The sequence below is a fragment of the Phocoena phocoena genome, chromosome 15, assembly GCF_963924675.1.
Source record: "Phocoena phocoena chromosome 15, mPhoPho1.1, whole genome shotgun sequence".
Lineage (NCBI taxonomy): Eukaryota > Metazoa > Chordata > Mammalia > Artiodactyla > Phocoenidae > Phocoena > Phocoena phocoena.
The window spans coordinates 64,277,269-64,296,283 of NC_089233.1; the positions used below are offsets into that span (position 1 = coordinate 64,277,269).

At 51.2% G+C, this 19,015-nt stretch overlaps 2 protein-coding genes and 1 pseudogene across 2 annotated transcripts in view; 1 reads left to right on the forward strand and 2 right to left on the reverse strand.

Moving 5' to 3' along the window:
- Positions 1-1,565, forward strand: part of CEP250 (centrosomal protein 250) — a 38,684-nt gene extending 37,119 nt beyond the window's left edge. Inside the window, exon 32 of the mRNA XM_065892694.1 lies at positions 1,302-1,565. Coding sequence (XP_065748766.1) covers positions 1,302-1,565 — 264 coding nt within the window. The remainder of the gene's footprint in view (positions 1-1,301) is intronic.
- An 11,702-nt stretch (positions 1,566-13,267) lies between these two features.
- LOC136135620 (frataxin, mitochondrial pseudogene) lies at positions 13,268-13,914 on the reverse strand (annotated as a pseudogene).
- A 3,287-nt stretch (positions 13,915-17,201) lies between these two features.
- Positions 17,202-18,347, reverse strand: C15H20orf173 (chromosome 15 C20orf173 homolog). Its single transcript, XM_065893290.1, has 4 exons — positions 18,255-18,347; positions 17,633-17,880; positions 17,387-17,552; positions 17,202-17,228 (listed from the first exon to the last, which is right to left on the reverse strand). Exons 1-4 carry the CDS (start codon positions 18,345-18,347, stop codon positions 17,202-17,204), a joined length of 534 nt encoding a protein of 177 aa, XP_065749362.1.
- Between the last annotated feature and the right edge of the window lie 668 nt (positions 18,348-19,015).

Sequence of the window (19,015 nt, forward strand, 5' to 3'; positions counted from 1 at the left end):
ACTCCAGGCCCCAGACCTCCTACTTAGGAAAGAAAAGGGAAAGGCAGAGGAGCAGATGAAGGTTCTAAGAGGACAGACTAAAGCAAGCAGAAACATCCTGGCCTCCTCTGCCCTCACATGCACCCAGCACACCAGGCAGAGTTGCCTGGCACCAGCGCCAGGATCCATACCCTAGAGCTCAGGTCAAGCTCAGGGGAACTGTATAAAGTGCCTTCTTGCCTCTTAGGCCTCCCCTAAAGGTTCACCCTGTCTTTCAAGGCCCAGGAGTAATTAGAACTGTGGAGTTTTGATTTCTGAGCCTGTTTCAGAAATCAGTAGTCACTAGTGGCAGGCCCTGACTATACAGCTAGACCTAAGCTATTACTTTTTTTTTTTTTTTTGCGGTACGCGGGCCTCTCACTGTTGTGGCCTCTCCCATTGTGGAGCACAGGCTCCGGACACACAGGCTCAGCGGCCATGGCTCACGGGCCCAGCCGCTCCGTGGCACGTGGGATCTTCCCGGACCGGGGCATGAACTCGTGTCCCCTGCATCGGCAGGGGGACTTTCAACCACTGCGCCACCAGGGAAACCCTAAGCTATTACTTTGAATTCTCTTAAACTCACACAAAGCAATCGCTGAGACAGGGCCCGGACTAGGGGGAGGCAAGACAGGCCTCACTGTTGACCTGGAGCTCCTCCTTAAATTTTGCACCCTAGGAGCATCTGTTGCCCTACCCTAGTCCTGGATGTGCCCTGACCTCCCAAAAACTTCACCTCCTGGGGCCCTCAGTATACTCATCTTGAGAAATGGATCAATCAGTGATTCTCAACCCTGGCTGCACGTTAGAACCACCTGGGGAGCTTTGAAAAAAATACTGATGCTCAGGCCTCACACCTGCCTAATTAAGTCAGAAAATTTCTTAAAACCTTCCAAAAGGGGCACGATGGAGCTTTCTGCAGGGATTAAAGCATTCTGTATCTTGATTGAGATAGTGGTTATATATGGGTATGTATGTTATGAAATTGGTCAAAATGTACTTAAAATCTGGGCATTTTATTACATGTAAACATGTGAATAGTCTGGTTGGTTTTTTTAAGCTCTCTCTCTGAGTCTCCTGTGCAGCCAGGGTTGACAATCACTGGATTCTCTGATTGCCAGCAGCCCTTCCCCCAAATGCTGTAAAGCCTCATCCTGAGATTCGTGGGTGAGGTGTTCATTCAAACGCTGGTCTGACAGGAGCCACAGGAGCCGAGCAAGAAGGGTTGGGGCAGCTTCGAGGCCCTCCACTGCTCTCACCCTCTTGGTTTTCCTGCCCCCCAGGTGGCCCTGCTGCGAGCCCAGCTGGCCCTGGAGCGGAAGCAGAAGCAGGACTACATCGCCCGCTCAGTGCAGACGAGCCGTGAGCTGGCGGGCCTGCACCACAGCCTCTCTCACTCCCTCCTCGCCGTGGCCCAGGCCCCAGAGGCCACTGTCCTGGAGGCCGAGACCCGAAAGCTGGATGAGTCCCTGACTCAAAGCCTGACATCCCCTGGGCCGGTCCTGCTGTGCCCCAGCCCCAGCGCTGCTCAAGGCGCCTCCAGGTAGCAGCTGCAGCAAGGGCAGGACACGGGCCAGCCTGGGAGCACACAGACAGACAGAAGGCCATAGAGCGGGTCGTGGCCCCTCCACACAGCTGCTGTTTGCCAAAGAAAATTCTGACTCTGTTACCCAGCCTGGGAGCCCCAGGTCAGCCGGCATTCCCCGGAAGAGGGAGGGAAAGCTGCAAGGCTGGGGGAAGGCCCTGACTCACATGGGAATGAGGCACATCACACTTGCTGCCGGCCTGCAGTCACCCAGAGAGCGCCTTTCCCTGGCCAAGGGGCGTCTGCTGCCTCCCACCTAGAGCTCATCATCCAGCACTTCACCCTCTCGGACACCTCCCCCTCCAGCAATAAACCCTGGGTCTTTGCATTTGCTCTCTGCTGCTGTCTCTACTGTGTAGCTGGGCAACAGCCGTACATCAAGGGCATCTATTAAGGAAGAATTCACTGAAGGTTCCTGTCAGGTGGCATGCATTTGTCATCTACCTGCATTCTGATAGAGAAGGGCTACAGAAGATACACAAGACAAAGCCCCTGCCCACAGGAAGCTTGAGCCCAATTGACAATAACAGGCAGATGAGTCGGAGACAGTTGTGTGTGCTGCCTAGAAGTGCTGTAGAACTTCCAGGGGCTGAGGCAGGAAGGTATGAACTGGCCCTTGGTGGCTGGAGAGGAGTTGGGAGGGTTGCTAAGCATACTGGTGAGAAGACTGGTCGGCCTTAGCAGGGTGTGTTTGCGCTGAGGGATGAGTCATGAAGGAGAGGAGGGAGGGCCTTGGGATCTAGATTTGAACTCATGGATAGTGATGAACCATCATACGTTCTTGACTTAAAACATGTTCTGGGGACTTCAAAAACACTGAGCTGGCTTTTGGCTAAAGTCAGCCTCTTGAGTTCAGAAGTTCTATCTGGCTTCATTCCCCTTCCGCGCTGGGTGAAAGGCCTCGGGGTGTCCCTTTCTGGGCATATCAGCTGCAACCGACTGTGGCCCCCTGTAGTCCAGCCATAGGTCAAGCCAGGAAAGAGGATGGAGTGTGGCAGGACTTGTCACTTATGGCCTGGCCCTGGTTTAGGCAGTGTACAGGCTTAAGACCTATTGTTGGCAACTTCCTCAAAGCCTAAGAGAGAACAGTTTTCTTTAAAGAAGCAGGCATGGGACTTCCCTGGGGGTCCAGTGGGTAAGACTCTGCAGTCCCAATGCTGGGGGCCCAGGTTCGATCCCTGGTCGGGGAACTAGATCCCACATGCATGCCACAACTAAGAAGTCTGCTGCAACTATAAGCCCACATGCTGCAACTAAAAAAAAAAAAAACATCCCGCATGCCGCAACTAAGACCCGGGGCAGCCTAAATTAATTAATTAATTTAAATATATATATATATATATATAGGGCTTCCCTGGTGGTGCAGTGCAGAAGAATCTGCCTGCCGATGCAGGGGACACGGGTTCCATCCCTGGTCAGGGAAGATCCCACGTGCCGCGGAGCAGCTAAGCCTGTGTGCCACAACTACTGAGCCTGTGCCCTAGAGCCCGTGAGCCACAACTACTGAAGCCTGCGTGCCTAGAGCCCATGCTCCGCAACAAGAGAAGCCACCACAATGAGAAGCCCGTGTACCACAACTAGACAAAGCCCACGTGCAACAACGAAGACCCAACACAGCCAAAAAATAAATAAAAAATAATGATAATAAAAATTTTTTAAATAAAATAAAGAAGCAGGCATGACCTTCTTCCAGCCCTCCAAATGTAATCTGTGATTCCTCTTACCTAGGCATGGGGATGGAGCTAAGGCCGGCTAAGAATGTGGGAGTTTAGGAGTAGCACCACGGTCCCCCAGACCTACTTACCCGGAGCTCAGGCCCCATTATACCCTGTCACACCACACAGAGTGGGTAGGGGGCTGTTCACAGCTGCTGGAGCTTGGTTGCAAAGCCCACGCACAGGACTCTGCACAGATGCTTAGTAAAAAACAGTTTAAGGCCCCCCAGAGCTAAATCTGGGGCCCCCAAGATGCCAGCCGTTCCCTGCCTCTAGTCACATCCCTGTGGCTCAGAATCGTACCTGGCCTTTTCGATGCTAGGAGTTCTCAGGGACAAACGAGATTTCTCTGGGTTCCTTACCTTTTTTGGTCCCCCAACTCTGGTTCTGTAGCTTAGAGCCTGACAGAGGGACCCTGTTGTTTACCTTGGAGTTTCTTCTCAGTTCCGTTATCTGTAGGTTGTAAGCCAAGGCCTTAAGCCTCACACACCTTCTGGGAGCAGGGAGAGAGCTTTCAGCAGATGAAAAGCGTAGAGGCAGCCAAGCAAGGTCTTCATTAAGTAATAAACTATATCTGCTCCTCACTCCCCATCCAACCCTCAGTAGCCCCTCACCCTCACTCTAGACCTCAGGCTAAGGCCTCCCCTCCCCACCAGATATTGGTCAGGGTTAGTCTTCAAGTGTAGACTACATTCTTGCTCTCACATTCTTAGCTTGTGGATGATTTTCTGCTCCAACTTCCTAAAATACACTTTCTTTGACCAATAGTAGGATCAGCTGTTTGGAGGGTCCCACCAGTAACAGAGCCAACTGCTCTTATCAGCTCCAAACCCAAAGAGAGAGACCTGAATTGGAGAAGCACGAAGGAAAGAATATGGGTCTTCCAGGCAGGACCCAACCTTGCCCCAAGGCATCAGGCCAGAGCTCCCTTTCCTTCTCTTTGTCACATGCAACAGGGCATAACCAGAGCAGTGAATCCAGTGGATGGGCACTGTCTCTGACCATCCAGCCAGTTCTCACGGATACAGTAGAGGGTGGTGTGATTGATCTCCAGAACCTGGGGGAAAGGAGGTCAGAGCTGAGCACGCAGGTCTTCTCCATCCACAAATCCTCCCCCTCCCTCCAGCCTTCTTTCCTGCTTTGAAAGAGGCTGCTACAGGCCCCAAAGTCCTGAGAACAGAAGGGGGCGAGAGCTGAGTCAGAGTCTGGGCAATGTTCTTGTTCCCAGGGAGCTCTGGGTCTGGTGGGTATGACACCCTGCTCGCTCAAAGAGCCTCCATGCTTTGCATGTTAGAGCGACAATCACCACATTGCAACCTAATTACCTTTTCTCATCTGCTTCCCGCCCGGGGACTAGCAGGGTGGTCTCTAACTCCATCAGGAGCTGCAGGGCCCATCGGGAGTGCTAGGCAAACCAGGTAGACACCCTGCTGATGCAGGCAGGCTATGTAGATGCTCTGGGGCCAGCAGCAGAACTTCCAGAAGTACCTGTGGAGGTGGGGAGACCCCACCCACAAAAGCAGCAAGGCATCCTCCAGCCCGAGACTTCACATGCAGGCCTCATCTCAGCCCATGGGACAGGTCCCTTGGGCAGTGAGTTGGTTCAGTTGTTCTATCTTAGGACAGATGATGCCTTTAGCAGTTCCCCCCCCCTGCAGTACTGCACCTCCTACCTCCTGTCCCACGAACCACCTACTCGCACTTGCTCCCGGGGCTGAGGAAGGGACCAGCTGAGCAATATGAAAACGCTGAGTCCTGAAGAGCCGAGGGAGTGGTGAGCAGAGGCAGGGAGGGGCAAGGAGCAGGGACCACCAGTGTGCCCCGAGCCGTGAGATCCCTCTGCGCAGTCGTGGTGTGCAGGCTTCGCTCCGCTCACCACACCGAGAAAGGAGGCAAGGGAGAAGGAAGAACGAGAACAAGGGGTCTCAAGGTTCTGGGGCCCTGCAGTTTACTCCCCTGCTCTCCTGAGACCAGGGTTTGCCTAGACCCTGACGGAGGTGAAGGCAAGGAGCGAGGCTTCTCCAGAGAAGAAAGGACTGTGCTCCCGGCCCCGCTGTTGCTCGCCTGACTCACCTCAGTAGCCTGTCACGGAGTGGACATTATGACCTCTTTCTTCTTAGTCCTTTGTCATTAATGCCCCCAGCTCTTTAAATGCCTTCATAGGGCCTGAAGCTTGGCACAGGTGGAAGGGCTTGGAGGCAAGAAGTTGAACGGGTCAGGGGTCAGAGGAGAGACGTGAGCAAAGGCTGTGAGGTGGCCATCTGAGAGCGGGTGCTCACTGTTCCCAGCTCATGGTCATTTGTGTGGAGGCAGAAAGCAGTAAGAATTAGTATTCAAGTTTAGTCCTTCCTTAATTACTACTACTTGTTGGGTGAGGGAATCAGGGAAGGCTTTTTTTCAGTGCCTGGTAACCCATGCATCGCTCCTGCACCTCCTATCTTGGTTTCCTGTCATTACCTCTCCCGTATCTGCATATTCCAACCCTACCAAGAGTCTAAGGCTTGTTGCTGGCCAAGAGTAGGCTCACATCCGAGCTGGCTAATTCCCTTGCCTTCTGCTGTTGCGTGATGCTCGGCAAGTCATGCTGGAGCCTTAAGCTATAACTCTCTTCCCTGCATAAGGGGTCATCTCTTCAGCTTGTCCACCCGACCGCAAATAGAGAAACCCTGTGGATGGGGTCAGATGCACTGGTTGCTGCCCCCTGCTCCTAATCCAGCTTTTCATTCATCTGACAAATACTCATCAAATCTATGTGTCACAAAGCTCCATGACACGCACTGAAAGGAGGAGCTCGTCTCCAGGGGAGACAGACCCTGGACGTAAAGAAACACTCACAGGATGACCTGGGTGCTGGGAAGAGACTCACTGGCCACTTGTAATGAGGCCAGGGAAAGTGTCACAGAACATCTTGGAGGAAGAGAGGGCTTGAGGGCCCTTTCAAAGTGTTTGTCGAGCCGATTGGTTACACTGGGTGCATGGCGTCAAGGGCTGCACCTGCGGGTCCCGGGAGCAATGGCAGCTCTTGGAGTTGTACCAGCTAGCCCGGTCAGGTGAGACTGCTCTGAGAACAGAAGCATCAGCCACAGGTGAGTGTCAAGGCAGCCCACCAGCCTCAAACCCACCATTAAGCTTTCATTCCTGTCCCATGGGACAACTCACAGGGCAAGTGGCAGGCTGACTCGGACAGCAGGCTCCGGAAGAAATAAGAAGCCGTGGTCACAGCCTCCACCAACATCCCACTGCCCTGGTGGCCTCCATCACTTCCCCAACCCTCCTCACCACATCTCATTATAGCACTTCACCTCTCACCTCCCCAGCCACCTGCTAAGCCCTACAGGGTGCTGTGCTGGAGGATGAGGGGAGGGAGGGGAGAAGTGCCTTTTGGTGTGTTCTGTGGCCTCCCTGGAGGAGAAGGGGTTGATGCCCAATGGGGTCCTTCCTGCCAGCCCATTTGTATCAGGGACCCCACCACACAAGTCACATTGTGAGTTCCTGAATGTAGGCTTTGTAGGTAAGATTGCCTTTGGCATTCAGCCCAGGGTCCAGCTGGTGAGAGAGGGCTTAGAAACCAGGTATGATGGGGATGGGAATGAAAAGGGCAAGACTACATGCCAAGGCTAGTGTAGTGCATCTCTGAGAGGGATGCCAGCTATTCCTGATGCAGGCTTGTTAAGCATGAGGCAGACAGGGGAAAGGAAGAGCCTTTTGGCCCCTCTTGAGAAAAGAGCCTACAAGAAAACTTTGTGATGGGCTTAAAAGGAAACTTCTATCCAACCAAACTTGGGGGGGGGTAGGTATTTTTGTTTTGCTTTGTTTTTAGGTCACATTTAGGCTTGCAGGGATCTTAGTTCCCTGACCAGGGATCGAACCCAGGGCTCTCACTGAAAGCGCTGAGTCCCAAACCACTAGACCGCCAGGGAATTCCCTAGATTTTCATTTATTTAAAATGAAACAATTGCATGCACATGGTTAAAAATTAAACAGAATAGAAGGCAGGGGCTTCCCTGGTGGCGCAGTGGTTGAGAGTCCGCCTGCCAATGTAGGGACACGGGTTCGTGCCCCGGTCCGGGAAGATCCCACATGCTGCGGAGCAGCTGGGCCCGTGAGCCATGGCCACTGAGCCTGCGCATCCGGAGCCTGTGCTCCGCAACAGGAGAGGCCACAACAGTGAGAGGCCCGCGTACTGCAAAAAAAAAAAAAAAAAAAAAAAAAAAAGAATAGAAGGCAGCAGTTTCCTACCCCATTCCTTTTTTTTTTTTTTTGGCCACGCCACGCAGCATGAGGGATCTTAGTTCCCCAACCAGGGATCGAGCCCACGCCCCCTGCAGTGGAAGCACGGAGTCTTAACCACTAGAAAGCCAAAAAAGTCCCACCACCCCATTCTTTTTTAACCCCTTTCCAATTTTTTAAACTCTATTTTCGTAGAGGGTAACTTTGTTCCTCTAAATAGTGTTTATATAATGCCATATGGGCCCAGCATCTGGAACAAGATGGTGGTAGGTAGCTGCACTGCCCACACCTTTGGGGATTCTTGGACTCTGGTTCTGAGCCAGACACCTGGCATCTCTGTGCCCTTAGGGAGGCGGGTAAATGTGCTCTCAGGTGTACCAGGGATATTTACATTTTGTTAGGTTATGTGTGTTTGTCGGGCAGCCAAAGTAAAAATGTAGTGGATTTGTTTTGGATACCCAGCAACTGAAAACCCTCATTAACTAAGGCTCTTTGCTTACCTTGAACTACTGTTTCTACCAAGAAGGCAAGATAAATGCTTCCCCCTGCCCTCGTTTGATGTAATAGTCTTCTCCAACGATTGTTTTTATTTCTCTTTGAGTATCATTATGGACCCAAGGATTTTTATATATTCACTGTGATTCATTCACGACAGTTGCTTTTTTTTTTTTTTTTTTTTTGCGGTACGCGGGCCTCTCACTGCTCTGGCCTCTCCCGTTGCAGAGCACAGGCTCCGGACGCGCAGGCGCAGCGGCCATGGCTCACGGGCCCAGCCGCTCCGCGGCATGTGGGACCTTCCTGGACCGGGGCACGAACCCGTGTCCCCTGCACCGGCAGGCGGACTCTCAACCACTGCGACACCAGGGAAGCCCATCAGTTGCTATTTTTGATGCTCAAATTGTCCCAAATTTGATGTCCAGTTTTTCCTTGTACTTTTCTTGTTCAGACCTGGAATCTTTTGGTGGGAAAAAAATATTTAGAAAATGAAATCTGCATTCCAGAGTTGATCGTTGCCTCTGGGATGTCACGGTTTTTAGACTCGCAGAAAATGTGTTTTGAAAATTGTGAGTTCAAGATGGTGATGGTTGCACAACAATGTGAGTATACTTAATGCCACTGGACTGTACACCTTCAAATGGCAAATTTTATGTATAATTTACCACAATAAAAATAACATAAAAATTGAGTTCATAATGATATTTGCAGTGTGAGTTTAATGTCACAGGGTTTTTATTATACCTGTCTGATTTTGTATTTGGTTCCTAATAATATTAATATAATTATTTATTTTATTCTGTGATATTTATTATATAGTTTATAATATTATAATATTATAATAAATTACAATATTATAATAAATCTACTGAGTGAAGTTTAAAATTTCTTTGTGGTTCTTTTCATCCACAGAATCTATCCTACAGAGAATACACAGTATATTGAATTCTAAAGGAACTTGAACTACTTCTTTCCCTGGTGGTTATGTTATCAATCTGATATACAGTTAGGTCCATTTGATGTGTTTTCAACTTTAGGGTTTGCTTTTTCCTCTTTTTCGTTTAATTTTATTTTTTGGTCAGGTAAATATATATATGAGTAACAATGAAATGTTTGCTGTTGAGAATCTAGAAGAGGATGTAGCCGTTTAATGCCACAATGTAGGGTTTTATCAGTAGCAGAGTGACCTTCATCCAGGGTGTGTTTGAAGCTCCAGTCCCTCTCTGACACTCCAAGGTCCCCTTGACTACCTGTCAGCCTCCTGGGGCCTCCAGTGGGCTGAATAGGCTGGGGACCATCTCAGTTGTAAATAACAACCTTCCCCTCACACTGCAGCTTAAGAATGACCTGTTAAAAAAAAAAAAAAAAAAAAAGAATGACCTGTTGCTCTTCTTTAAAACTGTGCATGTTGCTCTTGAACCAATATTCTTCATCCCAGTAATGGGACCACCTGCTGAGCCGGTCTGTCCGCAAACTAAATAAGGATACCTGGAAGATGGGGTAAGACAGGAGAGGGCTGTGGGGCAGCAGGCTGGATCCTGCCCTGCTTCCATGCCCCCCCACCATTCCTTCAGCAAACACTCACTTAACATCAAGGGTGACAGGCCACCTCCTGGAGCTGGGAGAAGAACAGAGCTCACCTTCCCCAGGGGAGACAGACTCTGAACACACAGAGGGACCCCAGAGCCCAGAAAAGACAGCACCAGCTAGCTGATTCTCATCATATTGGAGGAAGAGAGCATTCCTCGAGAAGACAAGGGGAAGGCATTCCAGGCAGAGGGAGCATCGTGTGAAAAGGCATGAGGCAGATGGTGTGTGGGGGGAACGCTGAGAAGCCCATGGTGTGAGCCTGGGAGAGAGGAGGGGTGGGGGGAGGGGTCAGACCATGCAGGGTCTTGAAAACCAGACAGAAAGATTTAGACTTAATGTGAAGTCCCTGGGAAAATGGACATTTTTAGTGGCAGAGGGATGAAATTCTGTGAGTTGCAGACGGTGTCTTACCTGGTCACAGGCGTGCAAGGCGTACAACAGAGCTATGAACCCCAAGGATGGAAAGTGATCGTTTTTTCCCAGCCATCTCTGCTGGACATACTGGAGGAAGCTGAGGCTGATCACTGAGACCTGGGGAAACAGAGGAGGGTGGTGACCTGAGGTCTGTCCAGTGGCTGCCCAAGCCACATCATTTTACTCATTCCCCTTTTCCCTCCTGGTCCCTCACCTTGTCTTTGCTCTCTTTACTTCCACCAGGGACCTGGACTAAAAAAGGATTGGAGGTGGGGGAGTTTCAGAGTCATTTGACACAGCAGTCCCCAAGCTTAGAGCAGTGCCCTGATATCTAGCAAGGGTCTCTCTGGAGTTCCCACTGTCACCCCTTACAATGCTGCACCACACCATGCCCAGGATTTTTTGGCTTCCTCGTGATGCCCTCTTTCTGCAGTACCTCCATGACCCACTTCAGACCAGATGAATTCAGAGGAAGCAGCAGCAGCTGGGCGCCAGGATCCTGAGGGCTGTCTATCTCGGGATATGTAATGTGCATAGTGGTCATGTTCCCCACGTCTGTCTCAAAGCCTTGGACAGGGGCCTGGAAAGGAGGGCAGGATGGACATCTGAGGAAAGAGGAGGATTTAGCCTGACTTTCCTAGTCTCCACCTTTTACCCTGCACCCACCTAAGGACCATATCATATTGGTCAATCTTGAAGCCAAGGTCAGAGCCCCGTAGGAACTTTTGAGTTTCCAACCACTGCACAGGTCTGGCACCCCACACGGTCCAGTGGGTGTGTGAAAGGCTCTTTAATTGACTGCTGGTTTTGATTCCCAAACTCCTTCTCTGACTTGATATCCTAAAGTTCATAGGACCTCAGGAAGGAGAAATTTAGGGGCTTACCCTAGGCTCCCAACCATCTGTAGAAGAAGGTTAGAGCCTGAGGCCTTGAAGGGAGAGATGGCCAGGGCCTGGGGTTGGGCATGGGGACTGGACAGAGACCGAGATTGTGCACTGACCAACCACAATAGCAAAGCATCAGAGGACACGGGTGCTTCTGACCTCATCAGGGGCTCAATGTGCATTTCAAAGCGTTCGTCAAACCAAACAGACTCTCCTGGAATGTGGAGGCAGGTAGAGCACCCGTGGACCCCAGATGAACAGATACACTTTCTTAGAGTTCCTGGGGCAGTGGCAGGTCCTTGAGCGGATCCTGGGCTTCTCCTGAGAGTCATTCTGGCTGGACTGCTGGTCCGGAAGGGAGGCCACCAGCCACAATGTAAGCAGACAGACAGCTACCAGACCCAGTTTCAGGTATCAAACCCCCATCTCTGGCCCAGACGATGGTGCCCCAGCAGGCAGTAGATTGGCTCTGACACCAAGAGCTAGGAAGGAGGAAGGGCTGGGGTCATCAGACATCCCCAGCACCCCCTGTCCTGGTAGCTTCCGTTCCTCCCCCAACCCTTCACACCGCACCCCCTCCCAACACCTTACCTCTTGCCTTCCCAGCCACCTGCTAACCACTAGAAGGAACTCTGCCCAGGCCTGGGCTGGAGGCTGAAAGGATGGAAGAGGTGACAACTGTTGTGTCCTGTGGTCCCCCAGAGGAGACTGGTGTCCAGTGAGGTCTTTCATACCAGCCCAGTTACACCAGGGGCCTCATCACAAGAGAACACACTGTGACCGCCTCTGTGCAGGCATCTTGGCAAGCCTCACCCCCACTTTGGCATCCAGCCCAGAGCCCGGCTGACAAGGGAGGTGTGGATTTAAGCCTCAAAGGGACAGGAGGTGAGGAGGGAGTGGCTGTGTGCCAGGTCTGATGTGGATGAGCAGGAGACCCAGAGGGGAAAGAAGGGGCCACTTGGAACCTCCTGGGTCAGAGAGAATTTACCATTACGACAAAAGTGAATATTTGGTGTAGTCAACCCTTGAAACCTCTCAGGAGTTGGATTTCTTTTCTTTTCTTTTCTTTTTTTGAGATTGTTACCAAGGAAAATACATGAAAATTTCTTCCATAAAAAATCAGAGTTCAGGGCTTCCCTGGTGGCGCAGTGGTTGGGAGTCCGCCTGCCGATGCAGGGGACACGGGTTCGTGCCCCGGTCTGGGAGGATCCCACATGCCATGGAGCGGCTGGGCCCGTGAGCCATGGCCGCTGAGCCTGCGCGTCCGGAGCCTGTGCTCCGCAACGGGAGGGGCCCCAACAGTGAGAGGCCCGCGTACAGCCCTCTACTAGAGGGAATTAAAGCTGGCCTGTTAAGTTGCCTGACAGGACCACTAAATGTCTAAATTGGGAATCGACTATATTCTATCCAGTTTAACCCTCTCTGTTAACACAGGGAAACAGAGGTCCAGGGAGTTCAAGAAAGTTGCCCAGAGACAGACAACTACTTTTGAGCTGGGCCAATTGTAAGACCAGGGTTCCTTTCACTAACCAACATCTTTTCATTTATGTGGCCTTTCACAGTTTACCAAGCACCTCCTCAGCTCCATGGCCTCATTTATTGTACTATATCCATGAGCTTACAGAGGTGGCTTTTGGGAGATTTTCTGCATCCTCAGACCAGTGTTGCAATAGCTTATTCTATACTGACCCTTAAATTTTAAAAATATATATGTACACACACGTGTGTGTACATATATATGCACATATGGAAGACACAGCACCACAGCTCCCTGTGTCACCCCATGCGGGCCACACCCTGGCAGTCACAAAGCACAAAGAGAAAATGGTCTTCGGTTTCAGAATTCCTGAGTTGCCACTGATGCTTCAATACTAAAGGGCTTAGAAGTGTTCACACTTTCAAGAGGAGTAGGAATGTTTTAGGCTTCCCTTTAATGAGTCTCATTTTGAGACAGGATGGCAAGGTTGGCCAGCCACTCTTCATGCAGTTTTTGTAGTAAGTCTTTCAGAGAATGAATGGTGAAGCCAATTCATTTCTCCTCCTGGAATTTGTCCTTCTTCTTTTTCTCTGTTGTGAGGTTATATATTAAAGGTATGGGCATACAGACATGAAAGATACGGGCTATCACGTGAGGGAGGAAATCAGACAATAAATCAAAAGAAACCTACGGAAATTAAAAATCTGAACTCAGGGGCAGGGCAGGAGGCGACACGGTCTTTTCACAGAGCTGTTACACATAATGCAACTGTCCTCAAAAGCAGGAATGGAGAAGACTAGCCATTCAGCTGCAGAAGGAAGCTGGGGTCTTGGCTTTAGAGCTTTCAACATCTTTAGCATTAGGCTGGGCAGCAAGTGCCTTTTCCAGAGTAGGCCAGAGAAGGTAAGTCCAGTTTGGTTTTTAAGGCTTGGGTCAGCTCTGTGGCCAGCAGCTCGTGGAGGGACACACCGTCGTGGGAGTACACCCAGTTTCTCCCAGTCCAATCGTAATGCTTGGGGCCGCTGGATGGTGAAGATAACCAGATTTGCTTGTTTGGGGTCTGCTTGTTGATCACATACGTTCCTAGATCTCCACCCAGTTTAATTGTTAAAACACCACTCCCAGAGGAGACATCATAGCCTTCAAATGTGTAAGATTGTCTGCAAGGTCTTCAAAAAACTCTGCTAAGGAGTCCAGCATCTCCTCGGCCAGTCTTTCATAAGTGGTATTGTCCAGAGGGCCAGCGTCACCCCAAGTTCCCATTGTCCTCAAATCCATCCAACAGACACACTGCTTTTTGACATTCAGGATCTGGTTGAGGCAGCAGAGGCTCATACTGGGCTGGCTGGGTGTGCCGGCCGCGGCGGTCCCGGTGCGCAGGCCCCGGCAGCCATAGAGCCGGGGGTCCTTCGTTGGCCGCGGGGCCGCAGCGCGGGCCTGGGCAGAGCCCGGGGGCGCCGAGCAGGGCAAGAGGCTGGCAGCCGCTCGGCGCCCAAGCATCCACATGCTCCTCGCGACCTGCGGCCGCTCATTTTGGCCTCTTAAGGTTGCCCTCAGAACTGTCCTGACGCTGGTGGGTGTGTCATTTAGCATATGCTGATATATCACAACGAGCGTATAATGAGGCTCAAGGTCCACTGGAGGTTGAATTTTCCACCACCTTGGACCTAGTTGGTTCTAACCAGTTTATGTCATATCCTCAACGGCTAAGTCATTCTTTTAAAGGTTGTGCCCTGCCCCCTTCCCTCCTGTTTCATCTTCTTTTGCTTAGCATGTTTTTGAGGTTCTTCCAAGTTGTAGCATGTATTAATACTTTGTCCCTTTTAATGGCCGAATAATATTCCATTGTATGGACACGCCATAGTTTGTCCATTCATTTGGGTTGTTTTCACCTTTTGGCTATTGTGAATAACACTGCTATAGACATTTGTGTTCAAGTTTCCATGTGGACATATGTTTTCATTTCTCTTGGGTATCTACCTAAGAGTGGAATTGCTGGCTCACGTGGTAATTCTATGTTTAACTTTCTGATGAACTGCCAAACTGTTCTCCACAGGAATGACGCACTGAGCTGCTGCCCATGGAAATCACTGGCCTTATCACATACTCACCCAGTTCATGGAAGTGCAGGAGATCTGTGAAGACTTAGTTTTGGCTCCAGATTTAGCAAAATAATAAATTAAAAGATAAGCTGAAAACTCTCTTAACAACAAAAATCCAGACTGCTGGTCAAATTAAATTTTTTTAAGTATTAAAATTTTTAAATTGTACCTATTTTTGAATGTATAATAGGGGTCCGTGGTACATAGTCCAAAAGGTATTAAAAAGTAAGTGAAAAGAAAGAATCTGTTCCCCACCTACCCAGTCTCTTCCCCAGAGGCAACTACCATTCCTAATGTCTTGTGTATCCTTCCTGAGTTAATTGGTAATTTTGCAAGCATATACATATATATTAATAAAAATTATTTTAAATGCAGAGCAGAGGCAAAAGGAAACAGGAAGTGGGACTTCCCTGGTGGCACAGTGGTTAAGAATCCGCCTGCCAATGCAGGGGACACGGGTTCGAGCCCTGGTCTGGGAAGATCCCACATGCCGCGGAGCAACTAAGCCCATGCACCACAACTAATGAACCTGCGCTCTAGAGCCTGCGAGCCACAACTACTGAAGCCTACGTGCCACAACTACTGAAGCCCGCGCGCCTAGAGCCCGTGCTCCGCAACAAGAGAATCCACCGCGATGAGAAGCCTGAGCACCGCAATGAAGGGTAGCCGCCGCTCCCCGCAACTAGAGAGAGCCCACACGCAGCAAAGAGGACCCAACGCAGCCAAAAATAAAAATAAATTTAAAAATTAATTAATTAAAAAGAAAACAGGAAGTCCCCAGATGCCAGAAATGAAAAGAGAACTGAAAAACAGCATGGGGAGCACTTGAGCTGCCTAAGAGGCTACCCAGGAAATTAGGAGTTTAATGCTCATGTGGGCAGAGGACCTTGATCCCAGGGGAGGCAGAGAATTGGAACGGAGGCCCCTACAAAGCCCTGGAGACCTCAAAGAGCTGAACCTTCAGCAAAAAGCTGGGCTAGAAAAAAATTCACCTGCCAGCATAGGGTGAAATAAAGAGGCTTATCTCTTTTGTCCAATGGGAAAAGTGCTTCCCCCAAGACAGTCTGGGCCTGCACTTTGCACAGGGTTGGCTCTAAATTTACACCACCTGCGTGATCTGGGGGACCAGGCAGAGAAATGAGTGTAAATATTCCCCCTGAGCCATGGAAGTCAAGTCTGGCCCTTCCTCACCTGGCACTGTCCTCACAGGTAAAAGAATGAGGCCAGGACTTATTCAGTACCAGACTGATTGCTATACAATTTCCTCTTGCCCTTTACCCCTGAGCGTCCCCAGAGCCCTGCTGCTCCTGCTGCTGCAACCCCAAAACTCCCCTGCATTCAGGCCCAAAGGACGAGGACTTGTGTGCACCCAGCAGGGTGTCCCATGTGAACGGTGAGCTTGTCCACTCTAGCTGACTTCCATTTCTGCTTCTGCACTGTGTATGGACAGAATCTCCATTGGTCTGATTAACATCCTCCCAGTAATGGGGCCACCTTCCTTGCTTTTCTGCTCCAAATCCAAAGTGGGCATCCTAGTGGATGAGAGAGGGATGTGTGTCAGCAGGCTGAATCCTGTCCTCATCCCACTTCACCTCCTGGAGCTGGAAGGAGAACGGAGCTCTCCTTCCCCAGAGGAGACAGACACTGAACACACAGAGGGACCCCGGAGCCCAGAAAAGACAGCACCAGCTAGCTGATTCTCATCATATTGGAGGAAGAGAGAGGATTCCCTAGGGAGACAAGAAGAGGGCATTCCAGGCAGAGGGAACAGCGTCTGAAAAGGCATGAAGCAGATGGTGTGTTTGGGGAACGCTGAGAAGCCCATGGTGTGAGCCTGGAAGAGAGGAGGGGAGAGGGGAGGGGTCAGACCATGCCGGGTCTTGGAAGCCAGACAGGAGTTTTTTTTTTTTTTTTTAAAGTAGCACTTAAATTAGTGTGATTGGATCATTGGAGGAAGGTGTGTATTCAGCAGGGGATGGCGATCCTAGAGGCCGTCTTAGAATTGCACCTACTGCACTCACCAGTGCCAAAGTGAAAGCTTTGCTTGTCTGCTAGTGCCCGACTTCCGTCCTCCCATATGTGACAGAGGATGTCACAAGCCTGCATCTGACATTTATTTATTTAGGCTGTGTTGGGTCTTCATTTCTGTGCGAGGGCTCTCTCTAGTTGTGGCAAGCAGGGGCCACTCTTCATCGCGGTGCGCGGGCCTCTCACTATCGCGGCCTCTCCTGTTGCAAAGCACAGGCTCCAGATGCGCAGGCTCAGTAGTTGTGGCTCTCGGGCCTAGTTGCTCTGCGGCATGTGGGATCTTCCCACACCAGGGCTCAAACCCATGTCGCCTGCATCAGCAGGCAGATTCTCAACCACTGTGCCACCAGGGAAGCCCGACAGGAGCTTTAAAACTCTATGCTGAAGGCATAACAGGGGAAAGTTTTAAGTGAGGAAAGGACAAGAATCTTTAACTGGGTCACAGGTGTGCAAGGCACAGAACAGAGCCACGAGCCCCTGGGATGGATACTGACCCTTTTATCCAGCCTGTTGCCCTGGGTGTACCTGAGGAAGGTGGGGCTGATCACCAGGACCTGGGGAAGAAGGGGGAGAGGGCCAACCTGGGGCCTTTCCCACAGCAGCCCGAAGCTACATCTTCCTGCCTCTCATCCCCTTACCTGGTCTTTTCTATCTTCCATTCTACTAGGGAACTGGACCATCTTCCAAAATCTAAGGAAGTTTCAGCATCCCTTGAGACCTGCGAAAGTCCTGCAGGTGCTCTCAATAAGCCAGCAGAGGGTCTCCCTGGAGCAGAGGGGTCTGTCATCTCCTGCAGTGACCTCTCCTTACCCCCCATACTAAGAATGTCTGGGTTCCCAGACCATCACCTCTTCACTCATAGCATCTGAAGTCCATGCCAGAACAAAGAGCTTCAGGAGCAGCAGATCCAGCTGCCTCCAAGAACCCTGGTCCCTGCCATTCCTGAGGGAGACAGACTGTCCTGTGGTTTGGTTCCCCAGCATCTCGAAGCCCTGAATAGGGACCTGGTTCATCCTGGGAAGGAAAGCAGAAACTGACAAACCTCTGGGGGCAGACCTGGACGTCCAGTCCCCTGCCCCCTCCTCAGTGCCCACCTGGAGACCGCGGTGTGATAGCTGCTCTTGCCGAGGCTGGCGGCCCACAGGATCTTCGAGTTCCCCACCGATGCACAAGTTCCACAGAAGAGATCAAAATGGCTCACCGAGGTCCTGGGAATCACCTTGAACAGCTTCTCCCACACTCTGCCCAGCTCGCTTGCTGAGTTCATGCCCTGAAAACAGCAGGAGGGAGGAGATTGGGGGTTGAGATCCAGGTATGGGCCCCCAGTGGAAGGAAAGCAGAGCTAGGTGAGTGAGACCTCCATCCAGAGGTCAGGGGTTGAGGTTGTGAAGATAGGAGGCACACGAAGCCAGGGCTGAGGGCAGGAGTTTGGGCCAGGAAGTGGGAGGTGGGCTGGGCCTGGGAAGGACGGGATGGGCTGGCCCAGTGTTGACCACTGACCGACCACGAGAGCACAGCGTCAGGGCTGGTGGGCTCTGCTGCTCCTATGAGGTGCCCCATCGTCTTCTCGTAACCTACATCAAACCAGTTCCCTCTGGCCGTGTGGTGGCAGACAGAGTCGTTGAGGGTCCTGGATGGGCAGCCATATTTCCTGAATTTGAACGGAGGGCAGCTGCAACGCCATGGTACCACCTTCATCCATTTTTAGTGGAGTGCCGATTCCGGCTCCAGATCCAGGCAGGGGGCCATCAGCCACAAGATGAGCATCAGGGAGATGCACAGGACAAAAATCTGCCAGCAGCACTTCATGTCTGGCCCAGGCAAAGGCTCCAGTGGCAGGCAGCTGACTGGCTCCTCTACCTGGGACTGGGAGGGGTGAGGAACTGAGGCCACAGATAGCCCCCCAACCCTCTGTCTTGTTGGCTTCCACGGCTCTCCAGCCCTCCACACCACACCTCCTCCCAACCCCTCATCTCCCACTTCCCTATCCATTTGCTCCCCTCCAAAGCGGACTCTGGCTGGGCCTGGGATGGGAGGTGTGAGAGCAGAGAGATAACATATGGTGTGTGCCCTATCCTCCCTGCAGGAGGAAGGCTGAGCTCTCAGTGGGGTCCTCAGTGCCACTGGGTATATCATGGCTCTCATCACAAAGTACACATTGTGACCTCCCTCCTTTAGGCACAAAGCCACCACCCTAGCCTGTCTGTTACACACAAGCTGCCTGCACTGAGTGCAAGATCCACGCGGATAGAGACTGACCTTGACTGACCTTGACTGTCTTCTTTACCTCCGAATCCCTAAGACTGAGAATCATGTAATAAATATTTACAGGAAACGGGAACAGAGTGGAGAGGGAACCGTAGATACTATTTATGTGTGAAGCCCCCTCTCCAATAGTGTATCTTCGGCTCAGGCCTCTCTCTTCTCTAGACCCCATACCCAGCAGCCTGTCGCACCTCAGCTTAGATGTCTCAGAG

Bases quoted from the DNA above. Each gene is read 5' to 3' on its own strand.
- C15H20orf173 (XM_065893290.1), bottom strand. From the start codon at position 18,347: ATGAAGTGCTGCTGGCAGATTTTTGTCCTGTGCATCTCCCTGATGCTC. The intron at 17,881-18,254 runs GCACTCCACTAA...TCACTCACCTAG, and splicing joins TGGATCTGGAGCCGGAATCG to CTCTGCTTTCCTTCCACTGG. The intron at 17,229-17,386 runs GTGATGGTCTGG...AAACTTCCTTAG, and splicing joins CAGATGCTATGAGTGAAGAG to ATTTTGGAAGATGGTCCAGT.